Source organism: Schistocerca nitens, chromosome 1, assembly GCF_023898315.1.
Source record: "Schistocerca nitens isolate TAMUIC-IGC-003100 chromosome 1, iqSchNite1.1, whole genome shotgun sequence".
NCBI classification, from domain to species: Eukaryota; Metazoa; Arthropoda; class Insecta; order Orthoptera; family Acrididae; genus Schistocerca; species Schistocerca nitens.
Window position 1 is genome coordinate 354,494,471 of NC_064614.1, and position 27,562 is coordinate 354,522,032.

Consider the following 27,562-nt stretch of genomic DNA (forward strand, 5'->3'; position numbering starts at 1 on the left):
GTACTTGTAGTGATTTTAAATTACGTGTACAGTCAAACGAATTTGATTCATTCCTGAAGATAGTGTATAAACAAAATATTCATACATTATAACTATTTAGCCAATAAGAAGTAAACTCAATGATGAATTCTTGGACGTAGTGGTGGCTCGTAGTCACAAATTCTGGATGTTCACAGATTTTTAAATTCACTTAAATATGAGAGTGCGAAATTAATAGCATCTGCTGTATAACAGTTATGCTCATGAACATATTTATGCAACTTCAGCCACTGTCAATAATAATAATAATAATATGTATAACTTGTTTGAAGGAATTGTTTTTCTGGAATTTAGTTGTTTTGTGCATAATTAAATGCAGTGTATGGCAAGAACGAAATAATATTTAAGCTTTTGCTACTCTCTGTTTTGCATTTTTGTATAAGTGGGAGTTTTTGTGCTTTTTTACTTTTTGGACAAATGTACAAACTCTCTAATTCATGTATTATTTAACAAATTAACTTCTGGGTTGAAAATCAGGCATTCTTACGTTGCACCCACATAATGACTTATGCTTATTATACATTTCTTTATTAAGTGTTCACTTGTAGTCATGCTTATTTGATTTTGTCACTTTCTCAGACAGCAAATCTGGTCTGGAATGCTCTAATTTCTATGCGGCTAGCCTTTCCTGGTAATTTTCTTTACTTTTAGTGCTTAATACAGGTTCAACAGAGTTCATGTTGACACTCCACAGGAAAGCTGATAGCTGCACAGTAGACCGTCAGCTCCAAACACAAACTGCTGTTTGCAGAAATGATTCAATTCAAATAGTACTATCTGCCAAAAACGTCACTTGACTAGAATACAAATGAGGCACTGAGAGCCATAAGGGCCAAAAGCACACCATCGTGACCCCTCCCCCCTCTCTTTTCCCATTTAAGTGAATATCAGAGAAACCAGCGAGCTGCTTTTCATGTATCTTTAAATATATATGTACAATGTGGGCCTACAGTACAGATAAACTATGAGAACAACAGATGTCATAAGCACAAATAAATACTACAGTCTCACAATCGACGATGATGTGCTTTATGGTTCTCAACACCTGAAATGGATTACTCTATGATAAAATCCAAAACTTTGTGTACCATGTCTCATTTAGAATCCCACAAAATATGTTTTTCTGTCAGTATAACTATAACATATACTGATATCTGATCTAATTTTAATATATAGTGTTTGAATTCACATATCTGTGGAGGGTGCCAGCATCTAGCAGGATTATTGGTGAACGTAGATAAAAGTCTGCTGCAGTGTGCTGCTACTGGTGGCATTGATGTAAACTAGTAGTTGAGTGGTAAGGGCTAGCAGTCCACACCATTAATCGTGCACATTTTTTATCAAATCCGTGTATATGAGGGTGGTTTGAAAAGTTCTCAGAATCATCACGAGAGGTTAGCGCTAGCACAACGAGTCGTTCATGTGATATTCATTGGACTGTTGCCTGTAAACACATGCCACGTCAGTGCTCTTGGAAGAGAGCTGTGGTGGTGACGTGGATCTGTTGTTGTTCCCGTGTAGTGATTTGCAAAGATGGAAAAAATCGAGATCCAAGCAGTGATTAAGTAATTTGTAAAGAAAGATATGAAAGCAAAGGATATTCATGCCGATTTCCAGAATACACAGGGGAACTCTGCTCCTACATATTCAACTGTTGCCAAGTGGACAAATGAATTTAAATTAGGTCGGGAGAACTTCGATGATGATCCTTGCAGTGGCCAGCCAATATGTGTTACTACTCCAGAAATCATTGCAAAAGTGCACAAAATGGTCATGGAGGATCGCCGATTGAAAGTGCGTGAAATTGCTCACGCTTACCGGATGTCATCTGAAAGGGTATATCACATTTTAACTGAAGAATTAGAAATGAAAAAGTTATCTGCAAGATGGGTACTGCAACTCTTGATGCTGGATCAAAAATGCATGAGAATGGACATTTCGGAACGATGTTTGATGTTTGGGCCGTTTTAGGAGAAACGAACAAGATTTCTAGCACTGGTTTGTGACCACAGGTGAAACTTGGGTGCGCTACTATACCCCAGCGACAAAACAACAGTCAAAACAGTAGAAACATGCTGATTCTCCTCCACCAAAGAAAGCAAAGACAATTCCTTCGGCGGGAAGGGTCATGGCATCAGTGGTCTGGGTTGCGAAGGGGATTCTGTTTGTAGATTATTTCCCCACTGAGCAAACAATTACTGAAGAATACTATGCAAATCTCCTGGACAAATTGCAACAAAAGATATGCAAAAAAGGCCAGGTTTAGCAAGGAAGAAAGTCATCTTCCATCAAGACAAAGCGAGCCCGCAAATATGTGCAGTCGCCATGGCAAAATTACGCGAAATAACTTATGAATTGTTGCCACACCTTTGCAGGCCGGGAGAACACTCATTTTTGAGGTGGGATCAAGAGACTGTAACATTGTTGGACCAAGTGCATTAATCTACAAGGAGACTACATTGGAAAACAAAAAAGTTTCAGTGATGTAAGCACTTTTTTTTTTTTTTTTGTATTCCGTTCCAAGAACTTTTCAAACCACCCTCGTATTTGGCCCGTAAGGCAATTATTTCACACCAGTTTACGCATACACAGAAGCTCCTTAAGTGAACAGTAAGATAGTAAGGTGTGTTAATGACCCTGTTGCCAAGTTTTACCAAGTCTAGGTGAGCAATATGTAGCACAGTGCAGTAGATTTAGTGCTGTGTATTTCAGATTACCGCATCTAAATTACATTTAACAGCACTCAAAGAGAAATAACCAATAAGTCTGCAAAGTGTCAAAAATTAGTGTTCAAGTGCTCTTGTTCTCTGTCACAGCAGCTGCCACTGTTTGGACCCCAAATAATTGCCTGCCTTTGACTTTCGCAACTTCATATGTTCTTATACAAAATCCACGGAACTATAAAAATATCATAAGGTAAAGGAGGCACTAAGCAGATGAAAAATGGACAGAATTGTTATTTGGTTTTACCATACTTGTTTTAGGGGTGTTTTGCTGTGTAAATGAAAGGTACTGGCAGAATGAAGTAATATTGTTTGAAAGAAGCCTTCACTTTTCTCCTTGCATTTTGCTACTAAACTGTTCTGCTAGAAGCCCATGAGAAATTTGTTCATTGCGGCTTGTCTTATCTACATTTGGAAATGTTTGTCAACTGGCACTTTTGATTATTTTTTAAATAGTTTATATTGGAGCTTGCATTATACCGCTTCATAAAAATTAGCAATTCACCTCACGTTGCACATATTTCCTGGATCGAAGTAGGGAAAAATCCTCAATTCCATTCTCATTCTCTGAATACATTTCACTGTGGGTGGTGGCACAATGGTTGAGACACTGGACCTGCATTTTGGAAGAATGACGTTCAAATCCACATTCAGCCATATGATTTAAATTTTCCATAATGTGCCTAAATTTTGCAAGGTGAGAGGTGGGATAGCTCCTATAAACAGGGCTCAGTTGATTTTCTTCCCCATCCTTGTTCAACTTGAACTTCTGCTGTGTCTCTGATGACCTTATCAGCAACTCTAATGTACTTTCTGAAAACATATTCTCCACAGCAAACTTTTGTAAAGTTTGTCGGGGCACACATTTTCAGCTGTCCACATCGAGGTATAACAACAACACCCATCAGCAGCTGAGGTTGTCAGTTAGTCATCATTTATTTCAGGGAAAAGCTGCACGGTCATCAACAATAACTGTTCTTTCGAGAACAAGTTACTGTCTTTGTATATATAGTTAAAGGCTACCCAGCCATTGACCTTTGTCTGTGCGAATGCGCACAGGTTGCCCTAACTCTTACGGGAATCGCCAGCGCATGCGCGAGTAATGAGTCGGTGGGCAAATGTCTATAAGGTACAGTACATATGTAGAATTGTGGACAGTTGGGAATGTGAGTCTCACGGGAAGCGTGCAAGGGATAAGTCCCTGCAGTCGCGCTATTCATCTGTGTCCTCGGTGGCTCAGATGGATAGAGCGTCTGCCATGTAAGCAGGAGGTCCCGGGTTCGAGTCCAGGTCGGGGCACACATTTTCAGCTGTCCACATCGAGGTATAACAACAACACCTATCAGCAGCTGAGGTTGTCAGTTAGTCATCATTTATTTCAGGGAAAAGCTGCACGGTCATCAACAATAACTGTTCTTTCGAGAACAAGTTACTGTCTTTGTATATATAACATCTCATTTGTTCCATTTCTTCCATATTAGATTCTCCAATGTGGTCTAGTAGTTACTATTTCACATAATAATGTAGTCGGATAGTTATTGTTACTTTTACTACAAGACACACTGAGTGCAATGCATTCTCATTTAAGCTTGGGATCAGGTATGATCTTCTTTTGCTAGAGACACATAGTGCAATGCCTTTTCATATTTGTCATTAAGTAACCTTCAAACAAATCGCCAACTATATAGTCTTTTACTTTGGTGAAAGGATTACACTTTTTTTAAACTTCAGTAGCAGAATCAAATAGTAATGTTTCTTTAATCAACTGTGAACTGCCCTAGCAATATCTCTGTATCAGAAGTATTGTTGCATGAAAGGAATAATTTAATATTTCCCAAAAACTTAAGAAAAAATACTATAATTTGTATTTTAAATTGATACACATCTAGCTCTGATGTAATAGCTTGACCTGTTATTGTTGAAATATAATTGCTGCTGCTGCATAACTATGTTGACTTTAAAATTGCAAAACATGGCAAGAGATACAACTCCTTCAGTTACAAAATAAGTTCTGCTGGACCATTGGAGCTTTATTCAGCAAAATTTAGACATTGATTGGCATAGTGCTGAATGGAAATTGTCCCATTACTTCTCTACTATATCCAAACTAAGCTCGCCCCACAAAATAAAAAAAATAAAAAAAAAAGGAAAAACGCATGTTTTCAAACTATTAAGGGAAAAAAAAATCCACTTCATTTTACCTGTTATCAAAAAATCTCCCAGTATGATATTTTTCGGTGTTCTACCAACATACCCAAACAACACAGCTGGGCTGAGAATTAAAATACACTCCCTTTATTATCTTTCCTCACATTAATGTAGATATATGCAATCCTATACATCACTGAATTTCTGCACCTGGTTCCGACTTCATACACTCGATAAAAGAAAAATTCCCATGGATGCTCTTTAACTATGGACAAAGCAATGCGTGGTGTGTCTAAAAAGTTTGGTGAGTGCTATCAGACAATAAACAAAACAAAATATACAAATAAATGTTTTCAATTGCCCTTCAAATAGTCACCACCCACTACAACACACTTTTGACAATGTTCGTACAGTTTCTGGAAACTATCAGCAAAGGCCTCCTGTGAAATCAATCGCAGAATGGCTGTCACACGCTTTTCGATGGTTTTCACGTCTGCACAATATTCACTTTTCATGGCCGCCTTCACGCAAGGAAACAGGAAGAAGTCTGCAGGAGCCAGATTAGGGGAGTATGGAGAGTGTTCAAGAACAGTTACCATCTTTTGCACCAGAAATTGGTGCACACAAATCGCACTGTGTGCAGAAACATTGTTATGGAGCAGCATCCATTTTCCAGTCCTGTGCGACTCTGACCGAAACTGCTGGATATGCTGTAGCAATCAGTTCAAAATGGACTGGTAAAATGCATCATTACTGGTTTGACCTGCAAGAACAAATTCCTTGTGGATGATGCCGTTGTCATTGAAGAAAACGATCAGCAGTGTGTTCAGCTTTGATTTTTGCAGATGACTTTTTCTTTGGTCATGGGAAGACGGTGGACACCATGATATTGATTGCCGTTTTGATTCCGGATCGAACTGGTAGCACCAGATCTCATCTCCCACGATGATGGTGTTCGGAAGCAATGGATCCTGGTCACACATGGAAATGAAATCAGCAGCAGTATCCACCCGTTTTGCTTTCTACGCGTCTGTTAGCTCGTTCGGCACAAATCAGCAGCAGGTCTTCCACTTACCCAACTCATAGCAGACGATGGTGTGCACCGAGTCCTTGCTAATGCCCAATTCCTACACGATCAATCTGAGAATCCGTCACCGATCTTGTGCCAGCATTTGCCATACTTTATCAATCTTTTCTGGGGCTCTGCTATTCAATGGCCAACCTGAATGTGGCTCATCCTGTTGTTTCCTTCCCTTCACGGACGCATTTAAACCATTCGTAAACACATTTTCCACTTGCAGCTTCACTCCTGTGCACCTACACCAACATTCTATGAATCTCCATTGCAGTCTTCCCCAATTTGCAGCAGAACTTGATATTTACACATTGCTCTATTGTGCTGTGACACTGCCTCTCACACTGATTATGTTCAACTGGTCACAGTCTGCTTACACAGACAGTCATATGCAGTGCATGACATGTATCGATTGTCCTCAAGTCTCTAAAGACCCATACACATGCACGCACACATGCGCCAAGTTGCCGTTCAAAAATTTTTAGACACACCACGAATCTTTTAATTCATTACAGCCATAGTAGTAGTAGTAGTAGTAGTAGTATAGCCTTCACTATTTTCAGCTGGATCTTCGCAGATTCATGTTGTAGATACCCAGCAGCTTCTGTGGTCCAGGTTACTGCTAATAGGTGGCTATATTGTTGCCACACCTTGCTCAGGCCACTTACAATACATAAAATGTAATAACTACCACTACAGTACAGTTAACAGACGTTGTTGTTGTGGTCTTCAATGCAGAGACTGGTTTGATGCAGCTCTCCATACTACTCCATCCTGCGCAAGTTTCTTCATCTCCAAGTAACTACTGCAACCTACAGCCTTATGAATCTGCTTAATGTATTCATCTCTTGGTCTTCCTCTACGATTTTTACCATCCACGTTGCCTTCCAGTACTAAATTGGTGATGCCTTGATGCCTCAGAATGTGTACTACCAACCGAACCCTTCTTCTAGTCAAGTTGTGCCACAAATTCCTCTTCTCCCCAATTCTATTCAGTACCACCTCATTAGTTACATGATCTGCCCATCTAATCTTCAGCATTCTTCTGTTGCACCACATTCTGAAAGCTTCTGTTCTCCTCCTCTTGTCTAAACTACTTATCATCCACGTTTCACTTCCATACATGGCTACACTCTATATAAATACTTTCAGAAAAGACTTTCTGACGCTTAAATCTGTACTCAATGTTAACAAATTTCTCCTCTTCAGAAATGCTTTCCTTGCCATTGTCAGTATACATTTTATATCCACTCTACTTCGACCATCATCAGTTATTTTGCTCCCCAAATAGCAAAACTCATTTACTACTTTAAGCGTCTCATTTCCTAATCTAATACCCTCAACATCACCTAATTTAATTTGACTTCATTTCATTATCCTCATTTTGCTTTTGCTGATGTTCACCTTATATCCTCCTTTTAAGACACTGTCCATTCTGTTCAACTGCTCTTCCAGGTCCTTTGCTGTCTCTGACAGAATTACAATGTCATTGGCAACCTCCAAGTTTTTATTTGTTCTCCATGTATTTTAATTCCTACACCAAATTATTCTTTTGTTTCCTTTACTGCATGCTCAGTATACAGATTGAATAACATTGGGGATAGGCTACAACCCTGTCTCACTCCCTTCCCAACCACTGCTTCCCTTTCATGCCCCTTGACTCTTGTAATAGCCATTTGGTTTCAGTGCAGATTGAAAAAGCCTTTCGCTCCCTGTATTTGACCCTTGTCACCTTCATAATTTGAAAGAGAGTATTCCAGTCAACATTGTCAAAAGCTTTCTCTAAGTCTACAAATGCTTGAAACGTAGGTTTGCCTTCCCTTAATCTATCTTCTAAGGTAAGTCATAGGGTCAGTATTGCCTCAAGTTTTCCAACATTTCTGTGGAATCCAAACTGGTACTCCCCGAGGTTGGCTTCTACCAGTTTTTCCATTCGTCTGTAAAGAATTCATGTTAGTATTTTGCAGCTGTGACTTATTAAATTGATAGTTTGATAATTTTCACACCTGTCAACACCTGCTTTCTTTGGGAATGGAATTATTATATTCTTCTTGAAATCTGAGGGTATTTTGCCTGTCTCATATATCTTGCTCACTAGATGGTCGAGTTTTGTCAGGGCTGGCTCTCCCAAAGCTAACAGTAGTTCTAATGGAATGCTGTCTAATCCCAATTTCATCTTCATGTACATCCTCTTCCACATCCATAATATTGTCCTCAAGTACATCGACCTCGTATAGACACTCTACATACTCCTTCCACCTGTCTGCTTTCCCTAATTTGCTTAGAACTGGTTTTCCATCTGAACTCTTGATATTCATACAAGTGCTTCTCTTTTCTCCAAAGGCCTCTTTAATTTTCCTGTAGGCAGTATCTATCTTACCCCTAGTGATACATGCCCCTACACCCTTAAATTTGTCCTCTAGCCATTTCTGCTTAGTCACTTTGCACTTCCTGTCGATCTCATTTTTGAGACGTTTGTATTTCTTTTTGTCTACTTCATTTACTGCATTTTTATATTTTCTCCTTTCATCAATTAAGTTCAATATCTCTTCTGTTAGTCAAGGATTTCTACTAGTCCTCATCTTTTTACCTACTTGATCCTCTGCTGTCTTTAGTCTTTCATCTCTCAAAGCTACCCATTCTGCTTCTACTGTATTTCTTTCCCCTTTCTTGTCAATCGTTTCTTAATGTCCTCAATTACATCGCCCTTGTTCTCTGAAACACTCTAACAGTTTCTTCAGTTTTAATCTGCAGTTCGTAACCAATAGATTGTGATCAGAATCCACATCTGCCCCTGGAAATGTCTTACTATTTAAAACCTGGTTCCTAAATCTCTGTCTTACCATTATATAATCTATCTGAAACCTTCCAGTGTCTCCAGGCCTGTTCCGCATATAAAACCTCCTTTCATGATTTTTAAACCATGTGTTAGCTATGATTAAGTTATGCTCTGTGCAACATTCTACGAGGCGGCTTCCTCTTTCATTCCTTACCCCCATTCCATATTCACCTACTACTTTTCCTTCTCTTCCTTTTCCTACTATTGAGTTCCAGTCCACCTTGACTATTAAATTTTTGTCTCCCTTTACTATCTGAATAATTTCTTTTCCCTCATCATACAGTTCTTCAATCTCTTCCTCGTCTACGGAGCTAGTTGGTATATAAACTTGTACTACTGTGGTAGGTGTGGGCTTCATGTCTATCTTGGCTACGGCAATGCATTCACTGTGCTGTGTGTAGTGGATTACCCATGCTCCTATTTTTTTTATTCATTACTAAACCTACTCTTGCATTGCACTTATTTGATTTTGTATTTATAACCCTGTATTCACCTGACCAGAAGTCTTGTTCCTCCTGCCATCGAACTTCACTAATTCCCACTATATCTAACTTTAACCTAACCATTTCCCTTTTTAAATTTTCTAACCTACCTACCCGATTAAGGGATCTGACATTCCACGCTCTGATCCGTAGAACACCCCACCACCCCTGGAGATCCGAATGGGGGACTATTTTACCCCTGGAATATTTTAACCAAGAGGATGCAATCATCATTTAACCACACAGTAAAGCTGCATGCCCTCGGTAAAAATTACAGCTGTAGTTCCCCCTTGCTTTGAACCGTTCGCAGTACCAGCGCAGAAGGCCAGATCAGTCAATCATCCAGACTGTTGCCTCTGTAACTACTGAAAAGGCCGCTGCCTCTCTACAGAAACTACACGTTTGCCTGGCCTCTCAACAGATACCCCTCCATTGTGGTTGCACCTACAGTACAACTATCTGTATTGCTGAGGCATAAGCCTCCCCACCAGTGACAAGGTCCATTGTTCTTTGGGGAGGGAGACAGACATTCTAAGATATAAATTTATCCTTCTCCAAATTCTTTAAAAAATAAAAATAAAATTAATGGCTCTGGCTTTTTGGGTGTTGGAAATGTACTAACAACACCCATTGAGATCAGCCTTACAAACTGGTATCTTATATAGCCTCTCCTATTTTTTTCTCTCTCAGTGGTGAGTAATGCCATTACAGCAACAAGATGACAATAATTATTATTATAATAAACATAAATATTCTCAACAATAATGTCAGTTAATCATTATACTACTTATGTAACTTGTATCTTTATCATTTTCCTTTCAAGAGGTTTTCTGAGCTGAAGGATACAGTCAACATGTGTTATTTTAGGAACTCTACTTCTCCATGGGTAGTATACCTTAACCTCAGGTTTTTACTGTACAGGAATAACAATCAGTTTCTTATCTAATCTTCTAACAATTCTTAAATTTTTCCTTTTTATCTGGTGTGTTACCATTTGCCACTTCATCATATCCATTTGTGTTTTGATAATACTAAGAGGTGTTTCAAACTTTCACAACTGTACTTTGTAATACATTCACTCTTCCTCTCACATGAGAGGTTGCCTACATAAGTCAGTATGCGAGCATAAGGTATTTCAGTTGATAGGTTGTAATCATTTGACTTCCTCTACATTATGACCCTACATATCAACATAACTATGCATTTCAAATTACAGTCAGCTTCCTACAAGCCCGACAAACATTCTGTAATTATCATCGTCAGCTCCTTAGCTTGACGAAACAAAACAGTAATATAGGTCTGGGAACCCCCCTTGGCATCCTCCCATCATACACTATTCCATTTACAATTCACAACATAAACTCTTTTTCCAAATTATCCTCCTCGCTGGTAAATGTTCCCTTGGACGTTTACTGTGTCTTGTCATTTTTCCCTGGTAACAGTACAAATAGGTCATTAGCTTACCTAATAAACCCTAAATTATAAATGCCAATACTGCTAGTTCACAAAGTAGTCCATCCGTTCTATAATTTTCCTATACATTCAACAAACACACTTAAAATCACCTGGCACTGATGCATTCTCAATGCTTTCATTTATGTGACCCGTTCTTAAGATGAACACCTTTGCTGTTACTATATTTACCATAGACTCCAGAGTCACTATTTGGTATCCCCTTGAGTCTATTGTTAGCCATTCTCCCACAGCTCAATACTCCCCAAGAATTGTATAATTCACCTACTTAGGCTCACACTATAAAAACAAAATTGCAGTAGGTTACATACAAAACTTATAACAAAACTTAACATATGAGAGCCATTTTAAATAGTTTGTATGGACTGGCAGATATGACTAATTGTTCACTAACGTCTCTTACATTGTTCACACTTTTGTTTTCTACTGCATTTGTACATCATCTGTTTTCTAGCCTCTATGGTGTAGTCAGGAATGTCCCATTGTGGTTTGATAATTAATACAGAGTATTTGTCATTATCGGGTGTTTCTTCTGCTATGCTTTTATTATTGCAGTAACTTTCCTTAAGAATATATGATCCCTCAGTATATACAAATTTACCATCTTTACTGGTGGAAGTAATGTAATTGATTCCTTGCAAGTCAATGAAAATGTTTTATCTCTCTTCCTGTTTTAAATGGACATATTTCTTCAAAGTCTGCATACTGTGCAAGCCTTCCATGCTTTGTATATTTTTAATTGCCTTATATTATCACTTTAGGATGAGAAATTCTTACTGCGACAAAGAAAGTACATATTGTCAAAATAAAAAATAACACTACGTAGAAACAAAGATGATGTGACTTACCAAATGAAAGTGCTGGCAGGTCGACAGACACACAAACAAACACAAACATACACACAAAATTCAAGCTTTCGCAACAAACTGTTGCCTCATCAGGAAAGAGGGAAGGAGAGGGAAAGACGAAAGGATGTGGGTTTTAAGGGAGAGGGTAAGGAGTCATTCCAATCCCGGGAGCGGAAAGACTTACCTTAGGGGGGAAAAAGGACAGGTATACACTCGCGCACACACACACATATCCATCCACACATATACATACCTGGTCTCTATATGTGTGGATGGATATGTGTGTGTGTGCGAGTGTATACCCGTCCTTTTTTCCCCCTAAGGTAAGTCTTTCCGCTCCCGGGATTGGAATGACTCCTTACCCTCTCCCTTAAAACCCACATCCTTTCGTCTTTCCCTCTCCTTCCCTCTTTCCTGATGAGGCAACAGTTTGTTGTGAAAGCTTGAATTTTGTGTGTATGTTTGTGTTTGTTTGTGTGTCTGTTGACCTGCCAGCACTTTCATTTGGTAAGTCACATCATCTTTGTTTTTAGATATATTTTTCCTACGTGGAATGTTTCCCTCTATTATAAACACTACGTAGAAAGTAACATGTATCTTCTGTAGATACTCCTTCATTGTCTGTCAGTGGAGGTGACATTATTGGTTTCCTGTAATTCAGTTAATATATTTCTTGAAGTTTATCATTAGCTCTTTTCTTAGGTAATTTCACCACATTCTCTATTCTTTTATTACTAATTAATTTTACATTCTCCACAGGCAACTTATCCAACTTATTAGTTTGCACATTACCACTAACTCCAAGCACACTTGATCCATAGTACTGACAGGTGTACCCATATGTTGACTATCAGTGTCTATGTGTGACACTGAACTAACCACTTGTCTGCTGAAAGTGAAACTGGTTTGTGAATACTGTATTTACTCAAATCTAAGCTGCACTTTTTTCCGGTTTTTGTAATCCAAAAAACTGCCTGCGGCTTATAATCGAGTGCAAAGCAAGCAGAAATTCTGAAAAAAGTTGGTGGGTGCCGCCACAACTTACTTCTGCCGTCGAATATATGTAGCGCTACACAGGCATGCTTTGTAGGCACAAAGATAAATACTGGCGCCAAAACCTCTGCGTCAATAAATAAATTAAAAAAAAAAAAAGGTGGAAGACGGGCTATTTTCTCCGCCCCGACTTTCGACCACTGCATTTTCATACATTATCCAAGGAAGTAAATACAAATTCGGTATTGTTCATCTTCGAATGTATCAGGATTTCATTGTACTACGAAAATCCGACTGGCAAGATTGTTTGGGATGTTTGTCAATATGGCCAACTCTACGTTTTGAATTTTTTCCTATCTGTGAGAAGAGATGGTTGCTAATAGGAACTTTTATAAATTGTGAATCACATGCAGTATTCTCGTCACCATAAGAATAATACGCATGTAAACATTTTGCTATGTATTGTATCATGTTTGCTGCTATCTCATTTAAATCCTGTCTGCCTAATAAACTACGAAACTAGAGTGAGACAACAGCAAACACGGAAGAATATACATATCATGTCATGTTTATATTCGTATTATTCTTATGCTTAATAGTGATACAGTCAGAAATGAAGCACGGCAATTGACTAGATATTTAAATCTAAGATGACTCTAATTTCTGTGTAGAATGTAATGTACTAAAGAGGCGCCTGCAAAGATACATTTTCAGCTTAGAGTGACATAAACACCTATAACAAAGATAACTGTGCTTATCAGATCAAAGAAAAATAAGCAATCAATTCAAACCAAACGAAGCACATGGAAAAGGAAGGGTACCCGTATAAATGCGGACGGAGCGGCTGACGCATAGCAATGGCTACATGGTAAAGCTTTACTGCTAAGCTTACGACTCGAACGAAACTGCTGTAGCTGTATCATCATTCATTCGACCTAAATTGTGTTCCATATTACAATGGAGCAACTTTGTTTCGATTTGGAGATGCGGCCTATAATTTTTCTTTCCCCTTGAATTTCAAGTCTCAAATTTCAGGTGCGGCTTAGATTCGAGAAAATTTTTTTTCCTTGATTTCGAGTCTCATTTTTCAGGTGCGGCTTAGATTCGAGTAAATACGGTACTATCTTTTTGTTCTGCCTAAGGAGAGGAGGCTAGGAACACAGATGCTGGCAAACTCATTGGTTTATCCTTCTGAGTCACTCTCACATTGTCAAGCATCTCATGTCTCAATTGTAACTTATCAAAGACCCACCTCTGGGCCTTGGCAGTTTTGCCAGTGACACTAACTTCAAATTGCTTAACATGTGATATGACTTGTTCCCTTCCATTACTGTTGTCATTTTCTTCAATTTAATCCAGATGGAATTCTGACCTCCTGCTGTTTCACTTCAGCTACTTCTTTGACAAGTATACCGTGTCTTGCCTCCAACTGAAAATTCTCTGATTTGATTCATGTTTATGCTTAGATATTTCACTATTCAGTAATCCTATTGGTCCTCAACATCCACCCTAAAGAGGGACAGGCTCATTTTGTAATCATGACACACTGCTTTTATTTCCTTCTTTATTGATTAAAAAATTCTTTTATCTCTTCATTTGATACTAACAGTTCATGTTTTACATCATCTTGTGATTGCTTGAGTTCATTCTTTTCCTCGCTCATCTTTTCCACAATCTGCTTAAACATTTCACCCACATTCACTTTCACATTGACTATTGATTATACTCTCAAAATTGTCTACTCAGCCTTAAAAATTAATCACTCTTCTACAAAAGTTCCAATATTCAATACTACTGACACAGACAATAAATAAATACAGTACCTCCAAACTGCAAACATTGAAGAAAAGTAGACTAACACGGATCTGCAGCACAGTGACCTCAGGAAGATAGGTGCATCCTCTTGACCAACCAGTCCTTGCTGGTAGCCTGCACAAACTTTTATAAGAGTGGTAAGACCCTATTAATGATAAAATATGTTGCCACTCCACTTACAGTTTTTGTTTTATTTTGGTCAGGCAAAAACTATAATGCCAGAACATTGTCAGATATTATTTTCTGACATCTTGATTGGCCTGTCGGCACTTTATTAGATACTACATTTCTCTTTTCTTGTAGTTCCGATTACTGAAAAATAGTCATGATAAAAGATGTAAACATGTCCCGTGGTCTGATGATAATTTTGATCCAGTGCGACTTAATTATGAATTCCAGTTCATGACTGATGGCAGTTCGCACAAGTCAAGGCACAGACAGATTGCATCATTACTGGTTCCAAACGACAGTTGTGATACACACATACACTTGCTGTGCACATGAAGACAGTGTGTACCCTGCAGATTATGTGTCTCGCATGTTTGTGCAGAGCTCATCACTTACCATCATTATCAGCGATGACAACTTGCAGCAAATGGACTAAAAATTTACTAAATAACTTGCTAAGAGCAGGTTTAATGCTCGCATTGTCTATAGCATTAACAACAGAGCACTACTGAATGACCATTGTTTGCCAGAGAATGCGTCTCGTAGGTGGGCAGAATGATCCTAAACTCAACCACAGTCACTCTTGACTACAACTGTTGGGAGAATTATAATTGTTGTTGAATATGTATCATTAACTTTTCCATGAGACATGCTGAGTGCAGTGCATTCATGTTTTATTGTGGAATTCAGTATGATCGTTCTTTGGGAGATATACATAGTGTAATGTGTTCTCATGTTTATCACCCAGAAACCTTTGAATAATCACCAAGTATATATTCTTTCAGTGAGGTGAAAAGTTATACTTTTTTAACCTGTGTGAGCCACCTAGCAATATCTCTGTTTCAGAGGTCTCATTGCATAGACAATTGCATGGAAGAAATAATTTCATTTTTGCCAAAGATATAAAAAGATACTGGAATTTTTATTTTTAAATTGATAAGCATCTGATCTGTTGTAATTGCTTGACCTGTTATTGTTTAAATATTATTTCTGCTTTCATGTAAGTATGTTGAATTAAAAATTGCAAAAAAGGCAAGAGATATAACTTTTTATAGCTACAATTATGAAATCTACATCTACATATACATTTACACTCCACAAGCCACCTGTCAGCAAGTGGCAGAGGGTGCTTTGTGTACCATGAAGTAACTTTTCCTGTTCCAGTCAGGTATGGTTTATGGGAAGAACGATTGCTGGTAAGCCTCCAAGTGGGTTTGAATCTCTCTAATTTTATCTTGATGGTCTTTTTGTGAGATATTGTTAAGAGAAAGCAATATACTGATTGACTCTTCTAGGAATGTACACTCTTGAAATTTTAATGGCAGACTGTACCTTAAAGCATAACACCTGCCTTGCAGAGTCGGACACTGGATTTGGCTGAACATCTCTATGATACTTTCATGCTCACTAAATGAACCTCTAATGAAATGTGTTGCTCTTATTTGGATCTTCTGTATTTCCTTTACGAATCCTATCTGGTACAGACCTGATACTGACGAGAAATATTCAAGTCTTCGTCAAATGAGTGTTTTGTAAGTTACTTCTTTTGTTGATGGACTACTTTTCCTGAGGATTATTGCAATGAATCTCTGTCTGGCATCTGCATTACTCGCATGGTGTTGAGTTAAAATCAGCTAATTAACCCACTATTTCTCTACTACATCCAGACTAAGCTTACTCATCACAGAAAAGTAAAACAAATAACTTGTCTCTAAGTTGAGAATTAATATACGCTTGTTTGAATACCTTCCCACATATTAACATAGATGTATGCAGTCTTATACATCACCAAATTTCCAAGTCTCTCTCTGACTTCACGTACTCAATAAAAGAAAAACTTCAGAGACCCTTTTTGACCACAGACAAAGAAGCACCTTCACCTTTTAATGCATTAAAACCATAATAATAATAATAATAATAATAATAATAATAATAGCCTCCAGTGTTGTCGGCCGGATCTTCTCAGATTCATGTTGTAGATGTCAAGCAGCTTCTGCGGTCCAGGTCATCTCTGATAGGTGGCTCTGCTGCCACTACACCTTGCTCAGGCTGCTTACAATACATGCAACTTAATAATTACCACTACAGTTAACATAAATAGCAAGATATACATTTTTCCTATTCTGTATTCCTTAAAAAAACATTATTTGTTGTTGAAACATATTTATAACACCCACTGAGATCATCATGAAATGGTAGCTTACACAATGGGCTTCATTACAGAACACAGCCGTTACACCTAATATGTACCCAGAAAGGAAAGAGACTGTCAGCATTGTGTGACTGTGGCGAATAAGGGATCTCCTGGTATGTTCACATGCCCACTCCAAGTGGAAGCTATTAGACATGAACACCCTCAGGGTGAAGTGACATACCTAATTAGGAATGCTGACACATTCCAGTTACTGAACATAATCTCAAACAATACATCTGGGAGCAAACTAAACAAGTTCATAATAGCTATTAGAGACAGAAATACATGTATAAAGAATGTCAACAGAAGAGAAGGTATGAGCGAGAGGGAATATGTGAATGAGGAGGTATGAAATGATGGCAGCAGTGCCAGTGGTGAGAAAGAGACAAACACTATGTGATCATTGAAGTATTGTGTGTTGTGTGTTAATAAGAGCATATTAAGTTGTAATTTAGTTTAGATGGAACAGTTGATTACATGTGGCTAAAGTGTAGTCTATTTCCCCACTCCTTGCAGGCAAAACTCAGAGATGTACTGAGAAAGCCAGAAACTGCAGTTACCTAAGGAAGTATACATAAGGAGTAACTTAAAAGGTTTATCTCTTTTCTTAAACAACAGAAACTCCAGGTTGGAGTATCAACAATATTAGGAAAAGTATAGATTGCTACTTGTCTTGAAGATGACACATTGAGTTGCAGACAAGCACAAAAAAAAAAGACTGTTACAGTTTTAGCTTTAGGGCAAAGACATCTTCGGGGGGGGGGGGGGGGGGAACTCTCACATGTTAATACAAGTTGGCACACCTCATGCACACAACTGCCATCTCCAGCTCTGGCAGCTCACAGCTCAGATCGCAATACAGCTGTCACTTTGAATGAAAAAATGGCAATCCGGAGTTGTGCAGGGTAGGGGAGGGACAGTAGAGTACAGTTACAGTTCGGTGGAGAAAAGAGCACTGTCTGACAGAGTGTGCAGCAGCTACCTGGAGGCATGACAAACATGCTAGGTGTGATATCAGGAGGCTGTGAGGCTTAGATGTGTTTGGTTGGTGGGGGCAGGGGGGGGGGAGCAGGGAAGGGGAGAAGGTGGTTGGGTGCACTGGCAGAGGGCAACACACAATGAGGGGTGAGGGGACATGAACAGGGAGGAGGTGATTGGACAGAGAGGGCAGAAAATGTTGGGTGGAGGATATAGGGACAGTGGGTTATGGTAGGTTGGGACTGGGATAAATACAGGAGCAGAGAACAAAGCTGTTGGTTGAGGGAAGCATCCAGATGGCCTGAGTTGTGAAGCAGCCATTGAAATCAAGTCTGTTATGTTCAGCTGCACATTGTGGCACAGAGGATCTGCCATGCTCCTGTCCACAGTTTGGCGGTGGTCGTTCATCATGGTGGACCACTGGTTGATAGTCGTACTGATATAAAAATTTGAGCAATGATTGCAGCAGAGCTGGTATATGGCATGGTTGCTTTCACACATAGCCCAGTCTCTGATAAACCTGTGACAGCACAGGAATAGGAAGTACTGGGTGGGTAGCCTCCTATAGCAACCCACTTGTGGACAATGCAGAGGAAAGCTTCCTAGCCTCTCAAAAGCCTAAACCTCCACTCTGGTTCACTTTCATTGAAGATATCTTCATGATATGGACTCAGTGCCAAGAGAACCTGTCCCCATTCCTTCACAACCTCAGTACCTTCTCTCCTCAGATGCTCCTCACAACCCACTATGTTCCTGGATGTTGACGTCCTCTTCTCTGATGGCTCCATCCACATCTCTGTCCACATTAAACCCATTAACCTCCAGCAGTTCGACAGCTGCCATCACCTCCACTCTAAAAAATGCATCCCATACAATTTGGGGACAGTATATCTGCAAAGTGACAAGAATTCCCTTGCCCAGTATACTGAAGACCTCACCAAAGCCTTCACAGACAGATACTATCCTCCAGATCTAGTCTGTAAACATACATCCCCTGCCATTTCCCCAAACACTCCCAATCCATCCACCACCCCCAAGCACCAGCTACAGAGAAGTGCTCATCCTTTGTCAGAGCTTTGATTAACTGTCATCATGACCTGAAAGGCAGGACATCCTACCTGAGATCCTTCCCACCCCTCCTAAAGTGGTACTCCGTCACACATCCAACCTCCACAACATCCCAGTCCATCCCTATGCCACTCCCAATCCCAGCCCCTGCCACAGGGATAATCCCCTGTGGAAGACCCAGGTGCAAGACTGCCCAATCCACCCACCCAGTAATACCTATGCCAGTCGTGTCACAGGCTTGTTCTATCCCATCAGAGGCCAGATATTGATGTGACTACCAACCAGCTGTCCACCAGAATGAATGGCAACCACGAAACTATGGCAAAGAGCAAAGTAGACCATTCTGTGGCACAACATGCAGCTGAACATAACATCCTTGATTTCAGTGGTTCCTTCACAGTCCGGGCCATATGCATCTTCCCCACTGCTACCAGATTTTCTGTTATCTGATCATCACCTCTTCCCCCTTTCTCTCTTCTCCTCCTCCTCCTGCCTCTTCCACTGTCCATCTCCTCCTCCCCTATCTCTGTGTCCATCTTTTCTTTCTCCCTCTAGAGGTTTATCACCTTCTCCTCCCTCCCCCTCCTCTCTGTCAGTCACCTCCTTCTCCCTCCCTCCCTCCCCCCCCCCCTCTCTCTGACCCCATCCTTCAGTCCATTCCCTCCTCCTCTCTCTCCCTATCCACCTCCCCCTGCCTCCCCTTTCCCAATCTAGCTCCTACAACACATTCTCCACTCCCAAAATTATCCCCACCTCACCTATGCGAACCTATTGTCACCACACCCTCCACCCAACAGTTTTTGCCCCCTCTATCCTTTCACCTCTTCCTTGTCCATGTCCCCTCACCCTCAATGAACCCACCCGTCATCTTTCCGCTTTCCTGCTCCTCTCCTCTTCCGCTCATGTGTTATGGCCACAGAACTTTTGTGGATCATTTCAACAGTGTACTGTAATTACCAGCCCTCATTTCAGGATTACTTTTGAAAACACTGGGAAAATTCCATTACAGACGTTTTTCCAATAAATCATTTACTGCATTTCGTGTTTTGTGTGTCTTTTATTGTACTTCAGAGTGTGGAAATTCTGCTAAACGTATGTCATTGCTTCTGCCACACTTTATATAATAGTCTTGGGAGAACAATTTGTTGCAGCTGAAATGAAATATTTGAGTTTCCTCCTTAGATAGTTGTGCCTCTCTTCAATTTATTCATATATTGTGTTGGTACAGTTATTGTTTGTGTAATTGAGTAATAGATTAGAAAGTAAGTTTCATTTATTGATCTGTGAAAACTTTTTTATTTCATGCATTCCTTTTTTTGGTGATGAAGGGAAGAGGTAAGACTAGACTTTAGTGCACTTTCTCATGAGTATGTTTTTGTAACTAGTATTTTCTATTGATACCATTTCTTGTGTATTATTTATCATGTTTTGCACTGACTTTGTGACTTAACTGCATTTAGCTCCTGTGATAAAATGACTATATACTAGTTCCATATTTTTGTTAGACTGTTAACAATGTATTGTCCAGTTAAGTAGATTGAAAGAGTGTAATTTTGGCATAAATTTCATCTTATAGCAATCATTCTTTAAAAGAATTTGGAGGTAGAAGAAACAATATAGAGTATTTTTGTCAGTTGTTTGGGATTATTGACTGTCATTAGCTTGATTGGCATGCCTCAGTGGATAGTGGCAAACTGCAAATCCAAATGGGCAATGTTTGATGCCCAGTTGGTCTAGGAATTTATCATCATTTACCACTTCTTTCACATGTGGCAGTGATTTATAAATTCGAAAAATGCAAAGGTGCCTAGTGGTTTCGAGTCCACATTAAACTAGGTCTCCTTATAACTGGCTAGGAGAGTTAGATCAGAGATCAGAAGCAGACTAGGGGATACCACCTCCAATAGGACCACGTCTAGTGAAGGATGTGGGTGTTCATACAAACCTTTTGGTTGAGGACAGCTTTATTTAGCTTGACAAAGATAGTAGATTTAATTCATGGCTGTAAATGATCTGTTTTGAAGCCATTTCATTATTCTTACTGTGCAAGCTGTATATTGTAACTTATTCATCTGTCAATTAGTGTTTAGCATCAATTTTGTGCAAAGTTAGGTGAAAAGGACAAAACATTCACCATCTCTATGAAAAAGAACTCTTTACAACCATGGATGCCTCAGTTACAGGCATTTGGAATCTAGCACTACTGTGAACCTCCACATCAGCAACTCCCCAGCCAGCCAAAATCTCATCTGCATTACCTGCCCTGCTCAAGTTGTTCTGTTGTATCCCAGTTGGTGGTACATGTAAAACCTTTGAATTAAATGCTGAGCATGGATAGAGGTTGTTTGACCATAAAATAAGTACCGTACCCAACACTTCTGATAAAAACAGACAACTTGTTCAGGCCCTGCGTCCTCCATTTAAGTCGGTGTACATCAGTACCAGTTTCAAATCAAAGACAAATTCCACCAGAATTCAAGGAGCCTTGACTAAAACCACTAAATCAAAACATTTGTCTCCTCAATTTAACTTTGCTGAATCTGTGATCCCAGTGGGATATCATACAAACCAAGGTGCTAAGTGTAACTATACGTGAAACACCAGGATAGTTCTGATTTGCCCAGCACCACGCCTCACAAGATTCTCCGTGACTATTAAATTTCTGCACTCTGTTGCAACCAGAAGGCCGTCTGTAACTATCTTTCACTGCAATGAGCATAAACACAAGTAAATAAGCATACCTTTACTTACCAGGACCAGTGTGTGACATGAAGCAATAGTGTGACATGAAGCAATAGTGTGACATAAGCTTTATTCATCTAATCTAAACACATCTAAATCTAGTTATCTTACCAGTTCAAAATACAACTTTTGAACACCAGTGAACTTCTTGTGCAACTGTATATGGATATACTTCGCAAACAGCAGATGAAATAACAAATGGTTCAAATGGCTCTGAGCACTATGGGACTCAACTTCTGAGGTCATCAGTCCCCTAGAACTTAGAACTATTTAAACCTAACTAACCTAAGGACATCACACACATCCATGCCCAAGGCAGGATTCGAACCTGCGACCATAGCGGTCACGTGGTTCCAGACTGTAGCGCCTAGAACCGCTCGGCCATCCCGGCCAGCGATGAAATAACAATAAAGCATATTGCACCACTGAGGTTGTGCTGCCATTAGCCACATGGCCTCACCTTAGCCAACACCTGTTGCAGTCTGCCTAGTATGAGGGGACCACCATTACTCCTGTTTCTAACTTTTTCTCAGCCTGTGACCTCAGGCATACCAGTTCCCCTGACATTCATAACTAACCTTTTCCCCACGGCTTCACCTGCATATGCACTTGACACGTATATTGCACTCGTCTCCTCCTCCATCCCTCTCTCTGTCCAACTCTCCCTCCCCCGTCTCTCTGTCCATCTTACCCTCCCACTTCTATTTGTCCATCTCCTCCTCCTCCTTCATCCCTCTCTCCATCCTCACCTACCCCTTTTCTCTGTCCATCCCTCCTTCCTCCTCTCCCATTTTCCGTCTCTCTCTCTCTCTCTCTCTCTCTCTCTCTCTCTCTCTCTCTCTCTCTTGTCCCCACTCTCACTATCTACCCATCAACTCCTGCTCCCCCCACCCACTCATTGCGTGCGTGCTCATCTCTTCCATCCCTGTCTCTGTCTGCTACCTCCTGCTCCCATTCTCCCAATATATCCATCACCTCCTCCTCCCCCCTCCCTATCAACGCTGTGTGTGTGGCCATTTCTTCCACCCTTGCTTCACTGTCTGTCTACCACTACTTTGTGTATATCTTCCTTCCACCTTCTCTGTTATCTGACCATCACCACCACCTCCTCCTCCTCCTCCTGCTCCTGCCTCTTCCACTGTCCACCTCCTCCTCCCATATCTCTGTATCCATCTTCTCTTTCTCCCCCTCTCTCTGTTAATCACGTCCTTCTCTCTCTCTCTCTCTCTCTCTCTCTCTCTCTCTCTCTCTCTCTCCTCTGACCCCATCTTTCAGTCTATTTCCTCCTCCCATCTCTCCCTATCCAGCACCTCCTGCCTCCCCTATACCACTTCAGCTCCTCCTTCCTCCCCTCTCTGTATCCATCTCCTCCTGCCTCCCCTCTCCCTAATCATGTCCGCCCCTCTCTCTGTGTCCCACTCCTCCTTCCTCCTTATGTCCATCACCTCTAACTCCCCTCTCGCTACCCATTCCCTCCTATGCCCTTTCTCTGTCCATCCCCCAGCTGTGCCATATGCATGTGTAGCCCCTGAAAAACAGGTTTATAAAGCAGGCCGATGCTACTCTCACAACACACCCCTCTTTCAGGGCAGCCTCACATCAGAGGTTTGAAAACCATTTTTTGCCCTCGACTTACAGGGTATCATGCAAAGCAGGCTCTGATGATCACACCATTGACAGCATGGTAAACCCTAATCTTCCTCCTTACCCCTTCAAACTTAGCTGAATAACAGCTTGAAGAATTGACTACTTTTGTGTGTGGTATATTAGAAGCAAAATTTTAGGTGACAGTCACTTCGAGATGGGAATTACTACCAGCATTCCTAATGCTGCTGCCTATACCAAATTGAACTGAAGGGTATGAACTGCCTGTTGTTTACATCAAAAATCTGAACTGCTCCTCTACCAGGGAATAATATTTTCCATTCTACTTCATGATTTGGCACCTGGACAGAGAAGACACACAAACCATCTGGGAACTTTTAATGTGGAATGCCTCTGTGCAATTCTGAAATGTCAACGTTACATATAAAATGCTGAAGTTCTGTGGATATATAATGCCTGACAAAAAATTGAAGGACCCAGAAGACATGATCAGATGTCAATGTAACTTCGTACATGTTCACACCATTCATAGGGATGTAAAAGATTAGTTGCAATTCTCCATGACTGGTGGAAGCGCTGCTAGAGTATATTAATGTTGTTCATGTTTAGTGTTGTTACTAGGCCTCATGGAGGAAGTAAGGTGTGTGAATAGCGTCAGACATTGAGTGATCACTGTGAAGGACATGAAAATGTCACTTACCCATGAGAGGTGACATAATCAACACCTTACAGAGTTTGAAACACTCTCCATTTGGCTAACTGGTCAAATACTGCAAGATCCAGATTAGTGGGGCATTCAGATGTGACAGTGGACCAACGTTGGACTTCAGAGGAACTTGAGAGCAGGCATACTCAGTGTCAAGGTTCCAGTCAACCATGCGTGAGTACAACGAGGGAGGGTCGAAATATTGTCACATCTACTGCTTCCTTTCAAGAACAAGTAATGGACTCTGCAATATTTTGTGTCATCCTGTACCATTGGTCCATTGGTTGGAGACTAGCGGCAGCTGCACTAGGGAATTATTGTCCCATGCATAGATTGCCACACCACAGCACAAACAGCTGCATTTGGTGTGATGCAATGACTGGATAGCATGGACTGCTGGTGAATGGAATTGTATTGTGTTCACTGATGTTTCACAGTTCTGCATTACTATGGATGACTGATGAATATGGCAGTGACCTGAGGAGAAGTCCCATTCTTCCAGTGTTCTGGAGAGGCACAGGGGTGTTACTCCAAGTGTTGTGATGGGGTGTCAGGTATGACTTCAGGTCACAGCTGATAGTGATTGGGGGAACTCTGAGGGCACAATGGTTCATCATGAACATCCTGTGTCCTCATGTGTTCCCTCTCATGCAACAGTATAATGTTCCAATCTTTCAGCAGAACTGTGCTTGTCCTCATGTGGCACACATCTCTTTAAACTGTGTGCATGATGTTGGGGTCCTCCTCTGGCCAGCAAGATGCCTTGATCTGACCCTTATAGAACACTTGCAGAACTAGCTTGGACGACAACTCCATCTCACTGCTATTATCTAGGATATCAGTGCCCAGCAGCAACAGTTGCCTCGAGAGTACAAATGCTTTGTGATACCATTTGCAACAAAATCATTGCATGCAGCCTGACCAGAAGAGGATACTGTGTCATACTGATAAGTGGGCTCATACTGCCAAGTTCATTGCAAATTTGACTCAGTTTTTTAAGTGCTGAAGTTTGTCACATATCTTCTCACCCATGAAGTTTTGTTTCATTTCCTACTCTCTTTCTGGGTATTTTATTTATTTTTTTATTAGGCTGTGTAACATGCACAGCAGGGAGTCCCTCCTGTTTAAAGGCCATTTATGGTGGTATGGACACTTATGCAGATAGGTGATTTCAGACTACTTAAATTGGTATTTTATCAGAACCTCAGATTGGCAGGCATATAGCTGGTGATCAGTGCTTGCAATTACAGTGAAACCTAGCTGAATGTGACATTTCTATCAACAAGAAACAACTTGCTCATGAAAGCTCAAGTGGCAATGCAAAATAAAATAACGTTAAACCACTGATAAATAACCCTTTGTTTCACTGACTATTTCAAATCGGGCATATACCCAAGACATTTCTGGAGTTATACTTATAAGAACTTAATGCCAAACACCACACTGTGATAACACATAAGAAAGCCAGCATCCATTTTAATTTTATCTGTTAATGACAGCAATCAGGTTTTCTGCATGGCCTATAACACATCTTTAAGACAAAGCTTAGCTTTTATAGTCAAATTCGTGCTTATTCCATAAGATGAGCAAGAGAATTGCTGTGTCAAGGAGGACACCATGATGTCATCATCATCATAAAAAATTGGTTATTTGAAACAAAAGATGGCTGCATTTTTCAGAGTGCCAAGTCCTACACAGAACTTTTTTAATAAATATTGTGTCTTGTTCAAAAGCCTGACATGAAATCATCTGTGAAACTAACAGTGACTAGTCAAAAGTACACACAGAGTTTTTATTGAAATCCCTGTTTTCCATGCTGGGAAAGGTGGCAAAATTCACATTGACATTGAATTTATTTATTTATTTTATAGGGTGGCTGACGCTGATAAGCCAAAACATTATGACCACTGCCTGACGCAACGCTGGATGCCACCTGGTACCATTACGGGTACATGACATGGTAACAAAAGTCTGTAAGTGGAACAGACATGGGCGGGGGATCACACTAGCAAAGATAAGGGCTGCAAATGGGGAAATCTGTTGAAATAAGTGACTTTGAAAAAGGGAAGATGATTATTACAGAAGCTTGTGAATGCGCATTTCGAAAATGGCTAATCTGCTAAAATGTTCATGTGCTACTGTCGTGAGCATCTATGGAAAGAGGCAGAAGGACAATGAAACTACCACTAGGTGTGCTAAATGATTGGATGCCCATGACTCTGCACAGAACATGGGGTTTGGAGGCCTGTTCACTCTGTAAAGTAGGATAGATGGTGTTCTGTGCCATCTCTGTAGAAAGGGCACAATACTGGTGCACGCACAAGTGTTTCAGAGCACACCGTTCATCGTACATTGTTGAACGTGGAACTCTGCTGCAGACCGCCCCTATGTGTTCACATGTTGACATGAAAACATCATCAGTTAGGATTGCAGTGGGCATAGGACCATTGGGATTTGACCATCAATCAATGGAAACATGTCGGCTCTTCAGGTGAAGCACATTTTCGCTACACTATGTCGGTGGTCCTCTCCACAAATGCCACCACTGAGGTGAATGGCGGCTCAAAACATGCAGTGTGCCATGGACGCAGGCTAGTGGGAGCAGTATTATGCTTGCATGGGACCTGTGGTAGTAATTGAAGACACACTGATAGCTGTGAACCATCTGCATCCCTTCATGCTTAGAGTCTTCCCGGACAGTGATGTCATCTTTCACCAGTATAACTGTCTGTGTCTCAGTGGCAGAACTGTGCTACAGTGGTTGGAGAAGCATTATAGTGAACTCTCGTTGATGTTTTGGCACCCAGATTCATTTGGTGTAAATTCTATGGCACTCATCTGGGTCACTACCAGGCACCATCACAGCATATTCAAATTAGTGGCCCATTATTTATGTGAATTACATGACCTGTGCATCTAATGCTACATACCACCACGAACCTACCAATAAACTGCCAGATCCCTGATAAGCAGTATCAGTTGTGTATTTCATTCTAAAGAGGGGTCAACTAGCTATCAAGGAGGTGGTCATAATGTTCTGGCTCGTCAGTGAGTATCACATTTGCTAGATAATGTGACAGAAATGTTATTCTGTTGCACTTATAAACTGAATACTTTTTAAATATCTGAGCTTTACTTCATTAGAATAAAAGGTGTCAACTTTGTTGACGAATATTGTATGACACCCATGCACCTTCTGCAAAATAATTTCACAGTACAACATATCATTTGTTACATGTAATGATAGAATAATTTCCTGTTTTAATTGCCTTTAATATTTCTTATTTTTTGCAGGAAAGATATGAGTGAGACACCAGTTTGAATATTCTGTTCAAAGACAGAACAATGGACATGATCTGTCATGTGGAAGACATACATGTAAACACTACTCCTTCCTCTGCTTGCTTTCTTTTTCTCAACAACGGCGAGTCTGCAGTATTTTAATTTCTATTTATTTTAAAAAGTGTAATAAGAGATATGTATCTCTCAAAATGATGCAACAAGCAAATTTGTGTTTAGGCCTGCTTGCCTCTGTTGGGGAAGAAGATTACCTTAGACGGACTGGTATTTTATCACTAAGTGCCATAAAGTAAGTGGTCCCTACGTAGGAGTTGCAGCCCATCATAAGAGAGGATTTGCACCCCCATTGTAAGAGATATTTCTCTT

General features: G+C 40.3%; 1 protein-coding gene across 1 annotated transcript in view; it reads left to right on the plus strand.

Annotated features, from left to right (window-relative positions):
- The window catches only part of LOC126247999 (protocadherin-like wing polarity protein stan), a 368,259-nt gene extending 340,974 nt beyond the window's left edge, over positions 1-27,285 (plus strand). Inside the window, exon 43 of the mRNA XM_049948622.1 lies at positions 27,191-27,285. Coding sequence (XP_049804579.1) covers positions 27,191-27,218 — 28 coding nt within the window. The 3' untranslated portion in view covers positions 27,219-27,285. The remainder of the gene's footprint in view (positions 1-27,190) is intronic.
- Positions 27,286-27,562: the final 277 nt, after the last annotated feature.